The sequence below is a fragment of the Cygnus atratus genome, chromosome 2 (assembly GCF_013377495.2).
Source record: "Cygnus atratus isolate AKBS03 ecotype Queensland, Australia chromosome 2, CAtr_DNAZoo_HiC_assembly, whole genome shotgun sequence".
NCBI classification, from domain to species: domain Eukaryota; kingdom Metazoa; phylum Chordata; class Aves; order Anseriformes; family Anatidae; genus Cygnus; species Cygnus atratus.
This window is the reverse complement of record NC_066363.1, coordinates 36,136,174-36,156,057: the sequence shown is the minus strand read 5'-3', so window position 1 is coordinate 36,156,057 and position 19,884 is coordinate 36,136,174. Positions and strand designations below refer to the sequence as shown.

The following is a 19,884-nucleotide window of genomic DNA, read 5'->3' as shown; positions in this document are numbered from 1 at the left end:
TACAGACAGTAATTATTACAAGCTACTAAAGGATTTAAATAACTTACATACCATCAAAACTCTAAGCCAATATATACATTAAAAGACAGAAATTAAAGTGACTTAAGCATGGCCAGTGCCTCATCTATAATTCATCCAAAGAAAAGTCTTTTTCTTTTCCTGCCATTTACTAAAATGGGTTCTGCAAAGAGCTCATGTCACGAACTCCAAAGGAAAAATGTCATTTACAGTTCAGAGCCAGGCAAAAATTTCTGAGATATAAGAATAAAAATAATAATAAATGTTTTTAAGACAGAGGTTTCCTGATCATTTTTTTTCCTTTCTGGTTAGCATTTTCTTTTGGGTTCTCATTTAACATGTGCTAATGTAATGTTAACAAAAACCTCTAGCCCAGAAGTGTGTCTTTTCCCCAGAAGGCCTTCAATTTAAACCTAAAACCAAGACCTAGAATACTTAACTACACGAGAAGTAAAATGTCTCAGTTATTAAAAGGAACAACCCAAAACGTTTTTCTTAACAACAAACAGGTAAGCATCAGCCCAAACTCTAGAGCCCAAAAATGCAACATCAGTTTTCAGTAATTACTCTGAAACAGGAAATACTCAAATGAAAAAAGATGGAAACTACACATTTACATCAGGCACTGGCACAGGTTGCCCAGAGAAGCTGTGGATGCCCCCATCTCTGTGAGTGTTCAAGGCCAGGCTGGATGGGGCTTTGGGCAACCTGGTCTGGTAGGAGGTGTCCCTGCCCATGGCAGGGGGGCTGGAACCAGGCGATTTTTAAGGTCCCTTCCAACACAAACCACTCCACGATTCTACGTACTATCAGGTTTCAGACATTGAGGGCTTGGACTCCAACAGCAACAACAAAGTCTTTTTCAAATAGAAGTGCTATCTACAAACAGTAAGTCAGCTTCCAGAAAATTGTCTTTTTTTTCGCATGCTGGCTGTAAACACAATACTTTAATTACTTTTTATGTTCTTTTAGAAAACATTCTAATACAGGACAGCAGATTTTCTGCATAACACCCTTCAAGTAAAATATCCTCCTGTTGATACAATATAAAACAAAGCTAATGTTACTTTAGATTTATAGACTAAATTCCATATATGATTGAAATGGTTAGGGTTAAATGGTTAGGATTACGTCTTAAAATTTTAGTGAGCATGTAAAATCTAAATAATTAATCTTTACTCAATACAAAGCAGGAACAATTAATTATCAGTGAAATTAAGACTTTCCTTTTTAAAATCAATTTCTCCTGCAATATGGAAGCAGTTTAGAATGAGAAGCAATGGCATTAATACTTTAATTTTAGCATCACGTAAGATTAAAACGGAGCGTAGATCAAAGTGATTGTAAAAAGGTGCTGTAAAATAGTCTTAGCCAGAAGTTGGACAGCTAGGGTAGAGACCGATTAAAAATCAAAGGCAGTAAGTATGTAAATAAAATAGAAACCAAGTAATTTTATAGGCTTGAAGAGACAGCAAATGAACATTTTTAGCATGCTATGTTTGGTGACATTTATAAACAAACACTGATAATGGAGCATAAATTGAAAAGCTGTTTACTATACTGTGCTTAACCTTTTAAATCATGGTTCCAGTCTAGCAAGGCACTTTGATTCTTCTTTGTAATGTAAATATCTATAAATTTGGTAGACAAAGTTCCAAGGTTTTATAAGTTCCATACATTATTATTACAGTTGCTCTCCTTCTTATGTGTGGTGTTTAAAATTACTCCCTCCAGCTAAACTAGATTAATTAAAACTTAACTTTTATTGTGTTTTCTTTTAAATTAGAAAAATATGAAAGCTGTATTAAAATTACATCATTGTTTAAACAAAGAGAATTTAAATACCAACTACTTGAGATTCTAGAATTTTACAAAACAGTATCTTAATCTGAAATTAGTTCAATTTCAATTTATCAGTGTGCAAATTCCTATGTTTAACACATATCTGTTCATACTTGATTTTTTCTCACAGGATGCATTTAAGTAATCTGAACAATCATAACTTTTCCACAACATCATGCAGTACTATCTGAATGTGAACTAATTTTATTGCTTCACTTTTCACAAAAACACCATTTTGATTAATTGCCATATAATACCTAAGAGGTACTTCCAGCAGTAGCACATTAGCATTAATATTTCAGAATGCACTTGTCTGATTTAACAGTAATGGTAATGAATTTGATTAGGCAGAGAGCTCTTGAAAGTAGCATCCCACTTTCTATCATATAGTTAAAAAGCAGAGTACTGCTTGTTTATCTTTCTTCTCTGATAAAGATATTTTTTTTCAGTTGTAGTTTACTGAAGTCACTGCTGCTACATATGTCAAGCCGCTCTTATTATTACAAGTGGTCAACAAAGAGAACTGCAGATGTCTTACGGACTTGGTTGTATGCACACATCATGAAAAACCTAGAGGTTTTACTGATGAAACATGTGCATCTCCAGTTATAGGCCACGACTGGATAAAAGCAAAAATAACCCTAAGCAGTGATGGAAAAAATAAACTGTCAGGCTAGGTATGTAATATTGACATCTTACACCAAGATTTCAAAGGGAATAGGGTTTACTTATCATGCTGCCTGTCAGCCAGTAACTCCTGAAAATATCAGTCTCTCTCTCACAAAGAAATGAAATTCTTCCAACTTTATGCTCTGTTAAGAGGAGAGAGCAGCTGAAGCATGAAGTCAATAATTATCTTTTCTGTTTGGCCAGGAAGCACATGCACTCAGCAGACATCAACCTCTAGCCACAAAAGGGCTGAACCTCTTTCAGTAAGGGATACCAAGGAATAAAACAGGAAGGAGGCTTCAAGTTCACTGAAAACCTGCTGAAAAGCAGAGACGCTACTGAGGTGAGAAAGGAAAAAGTGACAGAAATCCAAACATTTGGTAAAATGCAGAGCTAACTGCAATCTGAAATTATTAACTTACAGCATATTCTGCAAACAGAAATAATTATTTTAGATCCTAGATGGAGTATTATTCTAGACAGAATGAACGAAAGAACTTCTGGCACTGTAATGCTTTTGTTAGAGTATATGTAGAAAATGTGTTCTAGAACACTATTACAGAACAGTAACAACTATTTTCAAAGGTTGAGTCAGTTTTTGGAAATTGGTATTCTGTGTTTTTTTTTTTCTTTTTAGTGTTATTATCAGAACTTGCAGTTTAAAATGCTAATGCATTTTGGCAAAATATTCAAATATGGAAAAGTACCTTTGAACTGTAAGCAAATTATCGCTTAAAAGTAAACTGCAATTCCTCAAATCAAAGAGCCCCACAGCTGCCAGTTTACAATATTTAACAGCAGTGCTGACAATACCTTCTCACTGGTAAAGAGTTCCAGCTGTGATGCCAGTTCCTTTATTCGTCTCTCTTTTTCCGCCAGCTGAACCTATATGAAAATCAGATTCAGTTTACAGTTCTTATATTACTGAATAGACACTATTTCCCTGCATATTATGTTGTGAAAACAATGCGTTCAATTACTTCAGTTCATCTTTCAGATGGAAAAAGAACTTGTCTACTATATTCACGTGAAACACCTAGTACTACTACAGATAATCAAACATTCTCCGTAAGTTTGGGGGGGTAACAGCAGGACATTGTGCCAGCCTTCTCCTGTCAGCTTTCAGAAAAACGATAAGGAATGATGAAATCCCAGGTAAAAAAAAACAAGAGGAACACCAGTGTTGCTAAAAGCAAAGAGGGACACAGCTCTCCAGAAACAGCTGCAGGTTTGCAAGCTTCATCACACTATTTCTAAGGAATTTGCCAGCAAGTACTTTAGTGATTTCTTCCTTTCACTTCTCTCCATCTCATGTCCCACAACAGAAACGAGAGAACCAAACCACCCTCCCACCTCGAAGACACTACATTTGTTTCACAAACATCCACCACGTGGCCCTGTTGGGTGACCAGGGAGAAGACAGATGCAACTGACATATTACAAAAAGCTTTTCCTCCTTGTTTCCAAATTATTATTTAAATCACCTTTCTCCACAAAGTGCTGTTTTATTTGCATCCTGGTGTACTTTGAAAACCACCTTTCCACCTAATTATCTGGCATATAAATGCAATACTTTGTAGAGTTAAATATCTTTTTTGTGTTTTTGTTTGTTTTTGTTTGGTTGGTTGGTTGTCTTTTTTTAATTCTGAAATTTCCTCCCTTAGCAGAGTTCAACAGACTGACGGGGACAAAAAGCTCATTTTTTCCTCCCCTCCTTGCACCCTCCTGAATAAGAAGTTTTGAATTGCAGCCAAAATACTTTCAGTTCTGGAACCAATTATTTATTACTCCTGCTGTTGAGGAGTTAAAAAACAAACTATTTTTTCATTAAATTACATGTGCCAACTGATCACTGTTAATTAATGAAGTTAAATAAATTAGGAAGAGTCATGCATTTTATAAAAGTGAAATTAGAGCTTTAAAAGAAGTGTTGAAAATCACACTGTGACTCCACAGCCTACATAGTGCTGAAATGCTCCACAGAGTATTTCAGTATTTTATAAAGAAAAAGTGTGGTAATTTCTAATGAGGTAGGGCTCCTACTAGAACTAATATAATCACAATTCTGTTTAAATCCTGTTCATTGCAATGGGTAAAGATGGGCAATATAGAGCATTCCTACTCTACTGCACTAACAATCACCATTAGATTGAGCACAAGCATAAAAACTGGTCTTGGGGAAATGTGTTGCATTTATCTTTCTCTTGTTTACCCAACAAGCCACCGCAACATATGTTCCAATATCACAGCCTCAAAGATGGAGGCTCTGTGTAAGAAAACTGTCCATTATGCTTGACTTCCTGGTGCATGCATGTTACGTCACCATACCAAGATTATGGTTGAGATCCTCTAAATTAAATCTCTCAAAAACATTTTAAAAACAATGCATCATTCATAGTGAATCTCTCGTTAATTCAGATAAAATGCAGTAGATGTTACTACACTAGTAACGTAGCATGCAGTATGAAGATTTTAGACAAATATGTCAACCGATATTCCTGCTAATATTGTTGTAAGCAACAGAAATAAGAACTCTCTAGCCCTTTTCTTCCTGCAACACAAGATTAAAGTCATTTAAAGGTTTCTTTAAATCCACAATATGAAAAGACTGATAGCCATTTAGTAAGTATATTACTTAGCAGGTCTGTCTTACTTTAAAAGAAGCATTAAAAGAATGTGCTGTTCCTACAGATTTTCTATTCAGGGCAAAAGTACATTTAGTGTTTTTTCTCATTAAAACTGTTTATTACTCAAACTATTAGAAATAAACATGTAAGTTAAGGACAGGACACCATTCATTGTCACAAACAAAATCCATAACTTACTTTATACTGATCCTCCTTTGCCGCCAGCTGTAATTTTATACCCTCATTGATTTTCACTTGTTCTTTCCACTTCAGCTCCAGTTTAGCAAGTTCATCAGCATAAACGCTGCATTTCATCTTTTCACCCTATAGTGGTTTATAGCACAGCATGAAGCATTTATAATTTTTTTCCAAACAATGATACTAAATAACTCTATGCTTTTAGAACTATTTACATCATTATTACTATTTTACTAACTTTTACCATTTACAAAAGTCTTCAACAAATCAAGCCTGACTCAATTACAAGGCTTTGAGCACTGAAAATTGTGAACATGATGTTTAACATACTTCTTTTTTTCTTGCTTGAGTTTTCAACAAGCTGCTATTCCTCTTAACTGTTTTGAGTTTCTTTGTACAAATACAATCCTAACACCATACTGTAATCATGCTTACCCTTTCCAGTGTCTCACTTCAAAACCTTTCCCCATGGTACTTTTACAATCACCCTAAATATCTTTCATCCAGAAGGTCAAAGGCAAGGCTTTACTCAAGCACTGCTACAGAAGAAACAGCCAGTGGAAGCCACTGAAGGCTTATATACAGGCTATAGACAGGGCAGTGAGCAGAATTACATGGTAGTTATTACATCCTGGAGAGCACATTAAAAAAGAGTAATCTCCTTCTGATAAGTAAGAGAAACAAGACGATAAGCTGAGTTCATGGCAGTTTAGCAATGTGTTATGACCATTTGAGAAGAAAATATATTGGTGTAGAGAAAAAAAATCACAGTTTTTAATTCTAAACTTAACTCTAACTGTTCTGACTTCAGAACATGTTATTTTTTAATAATGTTATAATAATTTTTTTAATAATGTTAATAAAATAATGTTATTTTTTAATCCCCAAAGGAGAAGCAAACAACTGAAGAGACAAGACAACAACCCAACAGCCAGAGGGCATTTCTTAAATGCTTCTGCAGCTGTCAATTTTTCATGACCACTACTGATGAAACACTCCATCGTTACATGTATATCCAAACTAGTTGCATGAAAATCAAACTCATACTGAGAAGTATTAACATTTGAGGGGTCTTACTATTATGGCACTACTGGTGCCAACGTTGGTTTGGAGAACAGCGTAAGTGCACTTACGTACCACTGAGCCTCAGCTACTAAGCCCCACCCACCTGGGTATCAAAATAATGTAAAAACCCAGGACAGTCAGATTTGGAGGGAATTATTACACTTGAACATCACATCAGATTAATAACTGCTCTACTTCTTCCAAACATCAGCTGGCTTAGAGCAACATGCTGTATTTGATGTATTAAAGTAATTACATTTAAAATATACAGTTAAAAAACACGTTCAAAAACTTGAGCACAGAAGTAGTAATAGTTTTGTTCGTTTGTTTTTCCTGCATTTGAGTTATCCTGAGTGATCTCTATCTGGGTTCCCTAACACCACAGGTAATTGAGAGCTGACTCAATAAAAAAGTGTTTTCTAATGTCAACATTTCTACCTTAAGCATGGAGTATCACACAAATAAGCAGGAAGGCAACTCAGTTGGGTAGGCTTTGTGGTTTTAAGATTTAGCACCTAGAGCTTTCTGTTCAGCTTTCCGAAGCAGCCATTTACTTACTGCCAACATTTGCTTGCATTTCTTATACTTCTCTGTTTTCTCAGCAATTTCTTTATTCATTTCACGTACTTGCTCCTTTACCATGAATTCCGAAACTACATCAGGTGAAATGGGGCTAACTGTGAACATTGAAGAAAAAAACATGACCATTGATTTTTTGTTCCATAAATAAAGTATGCATCAAAGAGATGACAGGCTAAACTTGACAATGCATCAAGAATAGAGTGCTCCATGTCTTCCAATAAATACTTATTCAGAGACAAACATATCAATAGTCACATGATACTGAAGGATCAGCAGTCATACCAACAAGGCAGTGTCCAGCACCCTCTCTCATACTGCAGATGAACATAACTATATACATATATACTGCACAGATCAATGTAAAAAAGTCATCTCTCCCATGAGCTCCCAAGAAAGTAAACACCAGAATACTTTCTTATCAATATTATTCTAGATGTTTTATTCTTCTGCAGAATCATGAAATGCCTCAGCAATCTACTTCATCCCATCACATAACTAGACTTACTGGGATTTTATTTTTTTTTTTTACGAAACACTTGTATTTAATTAAGATGGGATGAAACTGACCAGAAATTACCCTAGAGTCTCCACATAGAGAAAGAATGTGTGACCTTGTAAGGCAACAACAAAATTAGTCAGCGTTTACTGGCATTTATCGATTTAAATTGAATATTAAACTAGGCTCAGTTATAACTTATTATATGTTTATTTTAGAAGATTAGTTTTGTAAGAACTTAATAGTTCATAAAAATTATAACCTAGTTAATTTTCTAATAAACTACTATTGCCTATAAATCACGAGAACAGTCTATACACTTGACCTTGTCATCAAATAATCAGAACTTTACTATGGATTTGATTTTACAGCAGAATGCTCCTGTGAATGTTCATTGTACAATGACTGCAAAATTTTCACACGCTACTGTACACAAATTGAGAATTTGGGGAGGAATTTTTTTTTCTTAAACAAACTCTGTTTATTAGCTTGGCTAAACCAGCTGTTAACTATCAAGCAAAAATTACTATTTCAGTCCTACTTGCATTAGTATTAATAATATTAACTGAACTGTTTTGAAAAGATGCAATAAAATAACTTATGAATGCTAGTACTTGGAAAAAAATCAGCTTTTTTGATAAAGTCTCATATTTCTAACCAGATTTCTTTACTTCAAAGAAGGCTGAACAACTTCACCTAGCTTATACTAGAAAAACTATTAAGGACTACTTCACATAGACAACACTTTCGGGATGATACAAACATACAAAATTTAAGCTGTTGATACCTGGAGATGCAGACAACTTTTTGTCTGTAACAACGGCAGTAGCTGTCTCAATGTTAGATGGATCTGTCGGTTTCTGTTGACTCCCTGCAATTTTCTTGGTGAAAAGAAATTTTGTTTTGGTATTTTATTAAATGAAAACCAAAGCACAAAGTAACATATTTCTTCCACTATCACCTCCTCCAAAATTGGATGAGGAAGAACTGCTCATGAAAACAGGAGAAAATAATAAATATGTACACATAATTTCTTCTACTAACACTGAAACAGTCTCAGACAATGATTTTTATAATCTTATTTCATAAAGTTCTTTTTTTTCCTAGAAATAGCAATTTTAAAGCAAATTATTAGAAAATCTTGTTCTCTAGAGAATAAGTTTACACTTAAATCCATCAACTTAAATCTAACATTTCATTAGAAAATGTAGTCAGTATTACTAATGAGTACTGGACTTCTGGTGCCCTAAGTCAAAGTAATAATATTTGGTGTTTCTATCAGATCTACAACATAGACAAAGATGTGGAACATTTTTAAGGAAAAGCCACAGTCATTATGATATGACACCTCATTCACCATTGACCTTCTGGATGAGAATCAAACTCTGAAAGTGAATTGTGGATCAAAATTGGGTAGCTTCCCCGTTTTTCTACAGATCACAGCAATAATAGACTTCTTCCTAAGAAGTCACATTTGTGCATCCTGCATTGACATTTTTCCCATTTAAGTCTCTCTGCTACTCGGTCACAGATTTTCACAGATTTTTGAAGAACTCTGCATTAAAATCAGTTTTAAGTTCACTAACAGGTTCAGTTACTAGGTGGCATAAGACTGATGTTATCACTGCAAAATCCTTATTTATTTATTGAACAAAACTTAAAAGTGTGAGCGGAATATAAAATAGATATGGAATACAACTGCATACTATATTGTAGAAACATTCTCCCCACTTTTCCTTAGAGTCTTCCTCTAAGTTCTCCATTTCCACCATGTTTGGGCTGTTGTTTCTTTTTCTATTTTTGGTTGTTTTTTGGAGGTGGTGGTAGGACTGAACTAAAGTAGTAATTATGCATTTTCCCATGTTTTACTTTCAAATTTTTTCCTTAAACAAAGTTATGCTTATAAGTTCATCCAAACATTATTTGCTTTCTATACACACCAATTGCTACAAATCCTGTGCCTGGATTCAACAGCTATCTAAAATACCCATAGAAATAGTTTGGCTAAACAGAAGAAAACAGTAAACAAAAGATCATTTGCTTAGTGTACGTTCTAACCCTTTTAAAAGAACTTTTTTTTTTCAAGAAGAAATTAACCAGTTGCTGAAAAGCTGCAAAAAGTAATTGCAATTTCTCCGTTCTACTTACTGCCTGTTCTGTGAACTTGTTTACTTGTTTTTGAAGTTTTTGACATTCTTTGAATTTTTCCTTGTAATGGTCAGCAGCCATTTGTAGACGAAGCTTCAGATCTTCAACTTCTCTGCGCAGTTCCTGCTCCACTGTGTTTGAAGTTTCCTTTTAAAAAATAAAAACTGTTATCCCTTTTGTTCAAATAGTATTATTCCCTGAAAATCCTTTTTTTATTAAAGAAAGCAGTCTATGTAAGTACAGAAGGCAGTCCTATTTTGTAATAATTTCCCAAATAAGCATATTTTACACTCCAGTGTTAACTAAGCTGACGGATTTTGTGAATACATATAAACTCCAGTAAGAAAAACTAACAATTACCTGTTCATTTTTCAAAGCTGTGATTTTTTTAAGTTCAGCTAAAGCATCAGCTAGCTGCTTTTTCAACTTCTCATTTTCCAGACGTGCACTGTGAAGATCTGCCATTGTCTTATCTCTCACATTTACTGCATCGCTCAACTCTTTTGACATTAGGACAGCTTCTTGTTTGCTAGCCTGAATCTGATCCTCAGCTTTCCTCAGCTGTTCTTTTAAAATACCTGCATCCTCCTGTGAAAGAGAGGAGAGAAAGAATTTATCATTTTTTAATTCAAAGTTTAAATAAAGATTGGTAAAGGGATGAGAAACATTCAACAGAAAAATCAGCTATATCCAGAAGTTTGTGCACTAGTATCATTTTCCCCATTTGCCTTCTTTGCCAACAATAGTATCCATATTTCACTAGGATATAAAGGTCTGTGCACAATTACCATTTCAAAACACATGTTTAGGCATCATCATTTTACCTATATTGGATTTTTGTTGTAGTTTCAGCTTTAGTTAAGCTTATTGCAGAACATCTTATCACCATAGAACTCCTAACAGGTATATAAATGGCCATCCAGCTTCAAAAACAAAGTTGATCCCAGAGTAAGACACTGCAGGTTACAGCAGAATAGGAGGCCTTACAACGCCTACAAGTGGTTTATGTCAAACAACATAGAATAGAGCATTGGAATGTTTTTCCACACAAGTCCATGTCCCAAGATCTTGCATAATAAGCGTTTCAGAAGGAAAAGAGAAGAATTAACAGAGAATTAACTGCAGCATGCAGCGTTCTAAGGCTCTTGGCATCACTGCAGCTTGATAAAGCAGCCCAAGGGCCCACTGACCAAACCGTACTACTGATCTCTCAACACTCAGAAAAGCCCAAAATTATTAAAAAAATAAAATAAAATAAAATAAAATAAAATAAAATAAAATAAAAGCTATTATAAGCCAGTTGCAGCCACTGGGCTTCCTGAAGATATTATGAGCTCATATTCTTGAGTCTAGACATAAATTCTCTAGTCCACTATTTGTTAATTTTTAATAATCACATAGAAGATTGCACAGCAAGTCCAGTGGAATAGTAATACATCCTGTAAACATTTACAAAGATGGATGAACTAGTAGGTGCTCTAAAGAACTATACCTTAAATATTTTTTACAGCACATCCTACATCGGTTACATATTTCAGTAAACATTTTTTTCAGTAAACGATTTCACAGTGTAATGCAAAAATGTTAATGATCCCACTAGAAAAGTCATAAATGCTTCTCAAGATAACCAGATGATGTATGTTTGTTTGCTCCAGTATACACACTACATGCTTTTAATTTTCAAGTAGAATAGTGTAGTAGTTTAACATACTGAGAAACAAAACTGTAGAGCAGTCACATGACAAAAAGAATGTAAGTTGTAATTTAAGCAAAATAGTGGGTTCTTTTTGTGCTCTTGCTACTTCCACTCTTAACAGCACTTGTATTTTACATTTCTAACTTTAACGCAATGTCTCTTCTTTCAAAAACTACATTGCTTTTTCAGTAAGACAACTGACAAGACATACAAGATGGAAATAAAGTCAGTGCATCACCTGGATGACCTGACTTTTCCATGCTGGCTCCTAAGACTGTGTCTAAATTAACTCTGGTTTGGATCAAGAGCACATTTCTGAAGCAAAACCCCCAGTCATTCCACCATTACCTATTACACTAGATCACATCACAGAACAGTGTCAGGGCACAGACACTGGGTTCCTTTCAGATGAAATGAAACAGGAAGATAGATGCGCATCAAAAACAAAGCTAATGCACTCCAACCACTAGGTATTCTATCCACAGCACCACACTGAAACTAATCTGAAATACTCCTCCCAGACCACAGACAGCATGGATACCAGTTCTTCAGCACATTCACAATCGTGTTGCACCACACTACTTGCTAACCATAATCCTATCACATTGTATAGCAAAAGTCACCTCCTCTTTAGAAGTCCTACCAACACTCATAGTGCTGACTTGTCAGTTGGTTTAGTCCATTTATGTGGCATCTTATCCCTCCTCAGGTTTTACATCATTGTATCTTGACAGTACCTAACAAGTCCCTCAGTACATCTTCTGAATTCTCCTCTTTTTTCCTCCATCATCCTCTGCATTCTCAACACGGCTGCATTCTTTTCTCTGTTCTTCAGTTTCTTTCCTCTTTCATGAAGCTATAAGCAACTCAGTAAAAGGGGTGCACTCATCTGAACTCACAAGTTACTTTTTCCACACAGAGTTCACCTCAAAGCTTTTCACGTAAGACACCTCAAGAAGCTCAGAGTGAGCAAAATGAAACTGAATTTACTTTCTCCTTCTTTATTTTCTGCATCTGCTGAGAACACCACAATCCTCCTGGCTCTCAACCTATACATAGGAAATATCAATTCTTCCTTTCTCTTGTAAAGCACGTACTACCTCAGATATGTTTATTTTAAAGTAGGCCAATTATATTAGCAATGCTTACCTTATTTGATGAGGAGAGCAAAAAAGCTTTCTTCATATTTTCTTTTTCAGCTATAAATAGCTGTAATCTGCCAACCTCCTCTTTATAATACGATATCATGTTTTCTTTGTTTGCATCCAAATTCTTAAACGTCTGGATCTCTTTTACTAGTTTGGTGTTTTCTATTTCTGTATTCTTCAAGTGTATCTGTAATGATGCTAAAAAACGTCAAACTCTTCTTCCACATTAAAAAAAAACTGCTGTTTATCTGTCCATTTAAGTGTTTGCTAAATTCTAGCTCATCTCTGAGACAGATTAGGACAGGAAAAGAAAAAAAAAATTAAACATTTGATAATATCACTGCCCTCACAGCAGAAGATTTCTGGTTGGAATCCTTTCAGCTTGATTTCAGCTCTAAGAACAGCTCCTCCACTCTACAGGTTGAAGGTAAGCTCCCATTTTCTATACAAAACACACTAAGCTTTTCAAAACTAACTCTTCTCTTCACAAATGCAGGAAAACGAAACACAAGCAAGAAAATGACTTAAAGAAAGCTACAGAGAAATTAATCTTCTGGTAGTATCTACTTGAAGTTGTCTAAGCAAACAGGACTATATCACCAATATCCAGTTACCAAGACAGCAAACGACTTTAACAACCCTAAAGCTGTTTTTAAGATGTCACCAAGTCTATCATATAATGCCTAAAAAATGGTAATTGTTGTATTCAAATGTTGTTCAAAGACTACAAGATGTGAGTTGCTTATTTACAGCCAAATTCCATGCTTGCAAAAAACATTTTGAAATTTTAAGATGACTTCTGGTATAAATCTAATGTTGCCTGCCACATACAAGATGTTTTCCTATGAACGTAAATAATCTTTTAAACGCTTCCGATTTGTTTTACACAACCCAAGGATTTCCTAATTACAGTAAGTAAACCAGAAACAGGATTTTTTCTTCAAAAGAAGGAGTACAAAAACTAACAATCATCTCAAGACAAGTTAGGGGGTGACACTGCTAAAGCCTGATCAGCTTCTCTACCTACTTTCCTAAGCAAATGGACACATCAAATTAAGCAGGGTAGTACAGCAAGCTCCTATAAAAATTAAACATACATGTTTGCTGTAAGGATGGTTCCGGCTGCCCACTTAATTTAGAACTTCTGGCTAGTTAAGTTCAAGACTATTCACAAGACTTTTTTTGTTTATTTTAAATACAGATGTTTCTCAATAGCACCAAAAGAAATCATTTATGCTAGTGAAGAAAATCAATGCAACACAACTCCTGCTACACTTTCTCAAAGTTACTCAAAGGAGTCAAGAATACTGATCTACAAAACATACTCTTGGGAGGGAACTTGAAAGAGTAAAAAGTAATTTACTTTTTCATAGGTACGTTAAGATAACCAGTTACTGGATGATGCACTGTATATACCTAAAGAACCTTCGAATTTTAGGTTACTGTGCCTGCATTTCAACAAACTGGTGGTACATTCTCCTTAAGAAACCTTTTTACATGATGGGATGATTTCAAATGCCACTTTCCTCATTCATTCTTATATAAAACTTCTGTAACTCTTAAAAATCTATTCACAGAAATGCCCCTCTTCACTTATTCCTTAATAAATTCCATTTATCAGATCTTTCTGTAAAACATTACCACCTTCATTTCAAACCACTTCATTTCAGTGTACACAGGTACAAGGAATAAAGTTACCTTATAAAGTTCTTTTTCATCCTTTTCTGTCTTTAACACACATTCAAGTTGCTCCTTCTCAAGCATCACTTTCTTTAGTTTGTCCTTCATACTAAGGAATAAACGGATTAATATTACAGAATTATTAATGCAGAAAAATCATACATATATTAAAAAATGATAGTTTAAAAAACACATATGCAATGAAACTGTAAAATAAGGAAGGTAAGGGTTAAAATGACTAAATACCTGTCTAACTCTGTTTCTTTCGCAATGGCTTTTTGAGTAACAGTCATGATGTCTTCTTCAAGCTGGAGAACTTTTGAAGCAGCCTCTTCATGCTTCTTCTTCAAATCATCATTTTCAGTTTTAAGAGTTTCTGATGCTTGAATATTAGCCTTTAAAAATAATCGCAAATATTCCATTTAATAATGCACATCTCCAGAACGACAAAATGCTATCTGAATTAATGTTCAAATATATAAATACTGTTAATTTCTAGGTTATATGCAAAAATATGTATATGTGCCTTCTATATATTTTATTTCTAATAAAGGAATATTTCACAAACTTTCCACTATTTACTTCAAGTTTTTTAAGTTTTCTACACAAAACAGTATGTGTATTGTTTCTATAAATATTCAATAATACCTATTAATTTACTATCAGACAAAAAGATCAAAATTCACATTCCAAATTACGTTTAGCATTCTCAATCATCCACTAATGCAATAAGCAATGCAGCATTCATATATGTACTTGAACATTCTGCTTAAACATTGTCACATTTATACAACTAAAATATTTTAAATGATTTAAAACTTTCTTAAAATGTACAATATTTGAAATTACTCAGTGCTTTTACTTTAGAGCACATATAAAGCTGCAACGTAAGATGGGTGGTCATTAGATTTCTTCTCTTCTGTAAACTGTATGACAGGCCCATTTTGAACCTCCTACCTGGTACTTATATACACTAAATTCACTGTGCTTATTTAATAAAATCAATGAGTCAATGAGGAGTTTGTTTCAGTGCAAACATTCAGTTATGCAGAGACTATTGGAAGAGAGTCTGGAAAGCTGCCCATGAGAAAAGGACCTGGGGGTATTGGTCGATAGCCAAGGTGGCCAAGAAGGCCAAAAGCATCCTGGCTCGTATCAGAAATAGTGTGGCCAGCAGGACCAGGGATTCAAGCAAGCCACAGCAAATACAACTGCAAGCAGAAGGAGAAAAAATGGAAGCAATGATACTCCTGATGTTGAATAGTTAGTTATGATGCTACATTCTACCAGCTAGCCCATTTGGAAGGCCTCACAGAAAGCTCATGGAGGACCATGAAACAACTGCAGGATTCAAGTCGTAGAGATTGGAAGCTGAGACAGAGGATGATAACACCCAGAACAGATTCCTTTGTAACACTGACAGACGCAAGATGAGAAGTCACTGCAAGTACAGTGTGCGTTTGTTATTCTAATTACAGTAATGTCTATACCATCCAAGGTAGCGCACAGTTAAAAGTTGTCTTCACCACAGTAAAATGACCATTTAAAAACAGGCCATCTTAACCCAGAAAAACATGATTTTTAATATAATGCTATTTTCCTGAGAAAATAAATCAGTAATACTAAATACATTACCATTTCTGTTATCAAAACTCAGTAAAGCTCAGCTAAATATTCCCGTGGCAGTGATATGAATCAAAATGTAAACAAGGTCAAGACAGACTGACCAACACGACTGACTACAGCGTGACTTACAATGTTTGTGCAGATACTAAGGTACAAATTGTCTTTTCACTCTGCATTTGGAAGATTAAAGCACTAGTTCATCTGTTCATCATTTTTAAACAAAACTTAATGCCCTGAAACAACAAAACTGTACTGTTACATCATGAGAAACACATCAAGCAGAGTTCATGGAGAACCCCTACTGGCCAGATTCCACTTAACTAACAATGTTTTAAGTACAATAAAATATAATGAGGACTGTTTTTACTCATTAATTGTCAAAAATACGCTGTTTGCAAGTGTAATTAAGCCCTGCTTTTACAAGCAGCTAAACAGAGGTTTGGGCATTATGATTTGGGGACGGGGGGGAGTGAATTGTGAGGGTGGCAAATGTAACTGATGTCTCAAATACTTCCTGAACCCTGAACAGGCACCTAAAGTAGATTTTAATTTTTGTTACAGATACTATTAAAAAGGAAGAGGACCAATCCATTCCAACTATTTGAACTCTAATTGGCTTTATTATATGCCTTAATAGAATAAAGTATTTAGAGAAGGGATCATGAATGCACTGTCTGTTGAAAACAGTATTAAAGACAAGACCAAGAGCTCCTGTAAGGCTTTTATTTTTGAAGAGCTATCAGTTCCCTGCAAACAAAAGTGCACATACTTTGGTGTAATGAAGGCAGGATATTTTAATTAAAGTCGGTATTCCAAGTAAAACTCGCTATATAACCAGCAGCAACAACACACATTACAACTGGTTGTCCTTCTCTAGTGCAGTGGAGACTAATTACCTGCCCCTGTTTTGAAAGTCTAGTATAGTAAAAAGCCTATTTCAATGCATATCTGTTTTCTCTAAACACCACTTCGGCATAACTGTAACTGCTGTAACCCAAGTGCCTTCAAAAGAATTTAATCTGATACATTATATACACAAACTGTACAAACAGTTCAAACAGGCTGCCAAAGGTAACATATATTAAAAGGAATTAATAGCCTGAAAAAATACACTCCACAAACAGCATTACAATTGATGCTGCTTTGCTAGTTATTCTAAAGGGACATGGTATTAAAATGTAAAAGTTCCATACTTAACAGATTCTCACCTAATAAACTTGTTTAGATACAACTAAAGCCTACAGTTTTGAAAGAAGAAAGGATTAATTTTTAGAGACGACTTGTTATTTTACAGAATTCTTAGCAATTCCATTTAGATGCTGCAGTCCCAGTCCCATATGCTCTGGTTACAGTGGTTTCAGAGCCTATAAAATTTAAAATGAGTACTCTTAGGCTATTTTACGGGTAAAGGTCGGCTGTGTTTTAGGCGGAGTCTCAAGTGGAAGAATATAATAAACGTATCAACACGTACAACCACTACTACCAAGATGATAATTAAATTGCTGCTTAATTAATTTCTCTTACTTTATCTGAAATGTCTACAAATATATCTTTCCTTCCACTGTCTTAACAAATAAAAACAAAGCAAAAGCATGAATCATTTTAATGAATTGGTTTAAAAGCACGTGACAGTTTCAAGATTATTTTTACATCGGATCTTATCTTTAATTCAATTTAGAAACACACCCCCTCCTCCAAAAGAGTTGCAACAGTATTACAGGTGGAGGGGGAAAGCAAATTGCATCACAAAGGGCAGAATAAGAAGCCAGAAGTTACTTAAGTCAGCTTCACTGCTGCAAAACAAAAGTAATCAGAACAAAAACTCCTGTAATTACTCAGAGTCTCACTAATAAAATGCAACAAAGAAAAGGTAGCTGTCAAGTGGATTTGTTTTCCCAGAATCAAAATCCTACACTGAAAGTCTGATGTACCACCCTCAGACAGGGAAGGGAAATAAAGATGGGACACCAATTTATTTTTTTAATTGCTATTCTGAAGTGGTAAAAGACTTAAAACTGATTACTGTAAATTGAATTTTTTTGTAATCACATGAAAAACTGTCCCCCGGTCCAAAAAATGCCATTACTTAACATAACACCATTTACTTATTTACACTTCATTACAAAAAGATGCTAAAAGAACAGTGATTTTACATCATCTACAAATTCCAAATTATACACCAGTGGCTTTAGATTTGTGTATCCTGATAAATACAGTAACACCCCTACCCACTTTTTAAAAGCTGTTCTATACCAAGAAGTGTCACCTCTGAGTAACAGCTAGTATCTGCAACCGGTATTTCACTTTTTACAGAATTCATCCATTATGAAAGAAGAAAGAAAGGCTAAAAGTGACCTATGAAACTCTCAAACTAAAGAGGTCAATTCACCAAATGCAAGATGATTTCAAAAAATAATAATAATAAAAATAAAAACTGCCATCACTTTTCAAGTTTCAGCTGGATTGATTTATTTGGATGTAACTTAATGTCAGGGGAACCATTACCCTTCACATCCCGTCGAGAATTTAGGGGATCTAGATTAATTATCTGCAGGAGCATTTTGTTTACCCCCCTGACATCATAGGAGCTCCTACAGAATTGTGTAAAACACTTGGCTGACATCATGCCCTGTTTAAAGGACCTCTGAGGACAAGTGATGAACACAACACAGTACCGTTGCAGCCACCGCAAAGCTGTCTGAGTATTCTCATGACACAAGGCCCAAATGTTCTGAAACGAAACCTCAAATTGTGTTTCCTTTCCAAAATAAAATTTAATAATCCAGCAAAGTAAAACAGGAAACCAATCACAAACATACTGATTTTTAAGTTTTTATCTTCATCGCTATGATGAGCCACAGAAATACCTCACTAAACACTGAAGTCTTTCTAATCCAAAATCAAATGCATCACAGTATGAATTTAAATCACCAGTGATTTAAAATTAACATTATTGAACAGAATAAAAACTCCCTCTCTCTCTCCAAAACTGAGGCCTAACTTGGTAAAAGTTCATCTAAGTAACATCAGTCATACCATTACTTTCAGGAAGACTACAGACATACAAGTTTTTGCAGGAGGCAGCCACAGTGTTTACACATGCTGACTATGATTCTGCAGCATGCGCTTACATTTCAGAATGTTAGATTCTTAACATTTCCTATAATTTCACTTTAAACTGCAAAAAAATCACTCTCACAAATATATATTTTGAATTAAAGTACAGGGAGAATGCCTATCTAAAACATTTAAGAGCATCTCCAATCATTCTGTGGAATAAATATAAATTAATCACTTTAGGACATATTCATACACAGAACAATCACTGAAACATTAAAACAGGGTTTGCTCTTTACCGAATGTTTACAGCACCCATCGGTTCTGTAACTGCTGGTTCCAACCCGAACATTTCTGAATGTTTACTTTGTATCTTTAAGTCATTATTTTACATGATGGGGTTTTGTTTTGTTTTTCAAACAATGCATTTCCCTGACTCTTAGCTTTTTGAACATGCAGCATAAACAAACAAAAACAACACAGCTTGATTTAAAGGGCCACAGAAAAAATACTCAATTCATTTACTTTTACGAACTGGGCACTTGTACTGCAGACACACTGCACGGCAGCTTTATATCACTGTCTAACCAGAGAAACTCTCCTTATAAAATGGCATCAGAAGCCAACTCAAACAAATCCCTGATATTTGAACAAAACTCTTCCGTGTATAAAGCTACTACGCAGGAAAAATGCCTTAGCAGAATCCGGATTTGGATGGATATCCTATTAAAACTACCTATCAAATAGATGAATTAGCCCAGTTTTGAGAAGTTAAATGGTGAAATAAACTTTCAAAAGCTGATGAAAGAACAAATTTATCAAGTCAGTAAGTTCACTTCTGCTTCACTTTATGCCAGTGTCATAATGGAAACGCTTTTCAAATATACCCAGGGTCAAACAACGTGCAGGTTAATTCATAAATCTGTTGCTTCTGACTGAAGTTAAACCTTTGAGAACACCACTGCCACAGAAATACGACTTGTCAACACTCTAACATTATAGGAATCAGTTCAGAAGCGCTCTTTTCCCACT

At 34.8% G+C, this 19,884-nt stretch overlaps 1 protein-coding gene across 8 annotated transcripts in view; it reads right to left on the bottom strand.

Annotated features, from left to right (window-relative positions):
* TAX1BP1 (Tax1 binding protein 1) overlaps nucleotides 1-19,884 on the bottom strand; it is a 57,474-nt gene that overhangs the window by 10,846 nt on the left and 26,744 nt on the right. For 3 of the 8 annotated variants that reach the window (XM_035556400.2, XM_035556401.1, XM_035556402.2), the window contains 8 exons: nucleotides 14,416-14,564; nucleotides 14,188-14,278; nucleotides 10,006-10,233; nucleotides 9,646-9,792; nucleotides 8,285-8,378; nucleotides 6,978-7,096; nucleotides 5,355-5,480; nucleotides 3,343-3,414 (listed from right to left, as the gene is read on the bottom strand). In XM_035556400.2, coding sequence (XP_035412293.1) covers nucleotides 3,343-3,414; nucleotides 5,355-5,480; nucleotides 6,978-7,096; nucleotides 8,285-8,378; nucleotides 9,646-9,792; nucleotides 10,006-10,233; nucleotides 14,188-14,278; nucleotides 14,416-14,564 — 1,026 coding nt within the window. Of the gene's footprint in view, nucleotides 1-3,342; nucleotides 3,415-5,354; nucleotides 5,481-6,977; nucleotides 7,097-8,284; nucleotides 8,379-9,645; nucleotides 9,793-10,005; nucleotides 10,234-12,490; nucleotides 12,677-14,187; nucleotides 14,279-14,415; nucleotides 14,565-19,884 lie in introns of all 8 variants that reach the window. The other 5 variants (XM_035556398.1, XM_035556399.2, XM_035556404.1 and 2 more) reach the window with 3 other exon arrangements.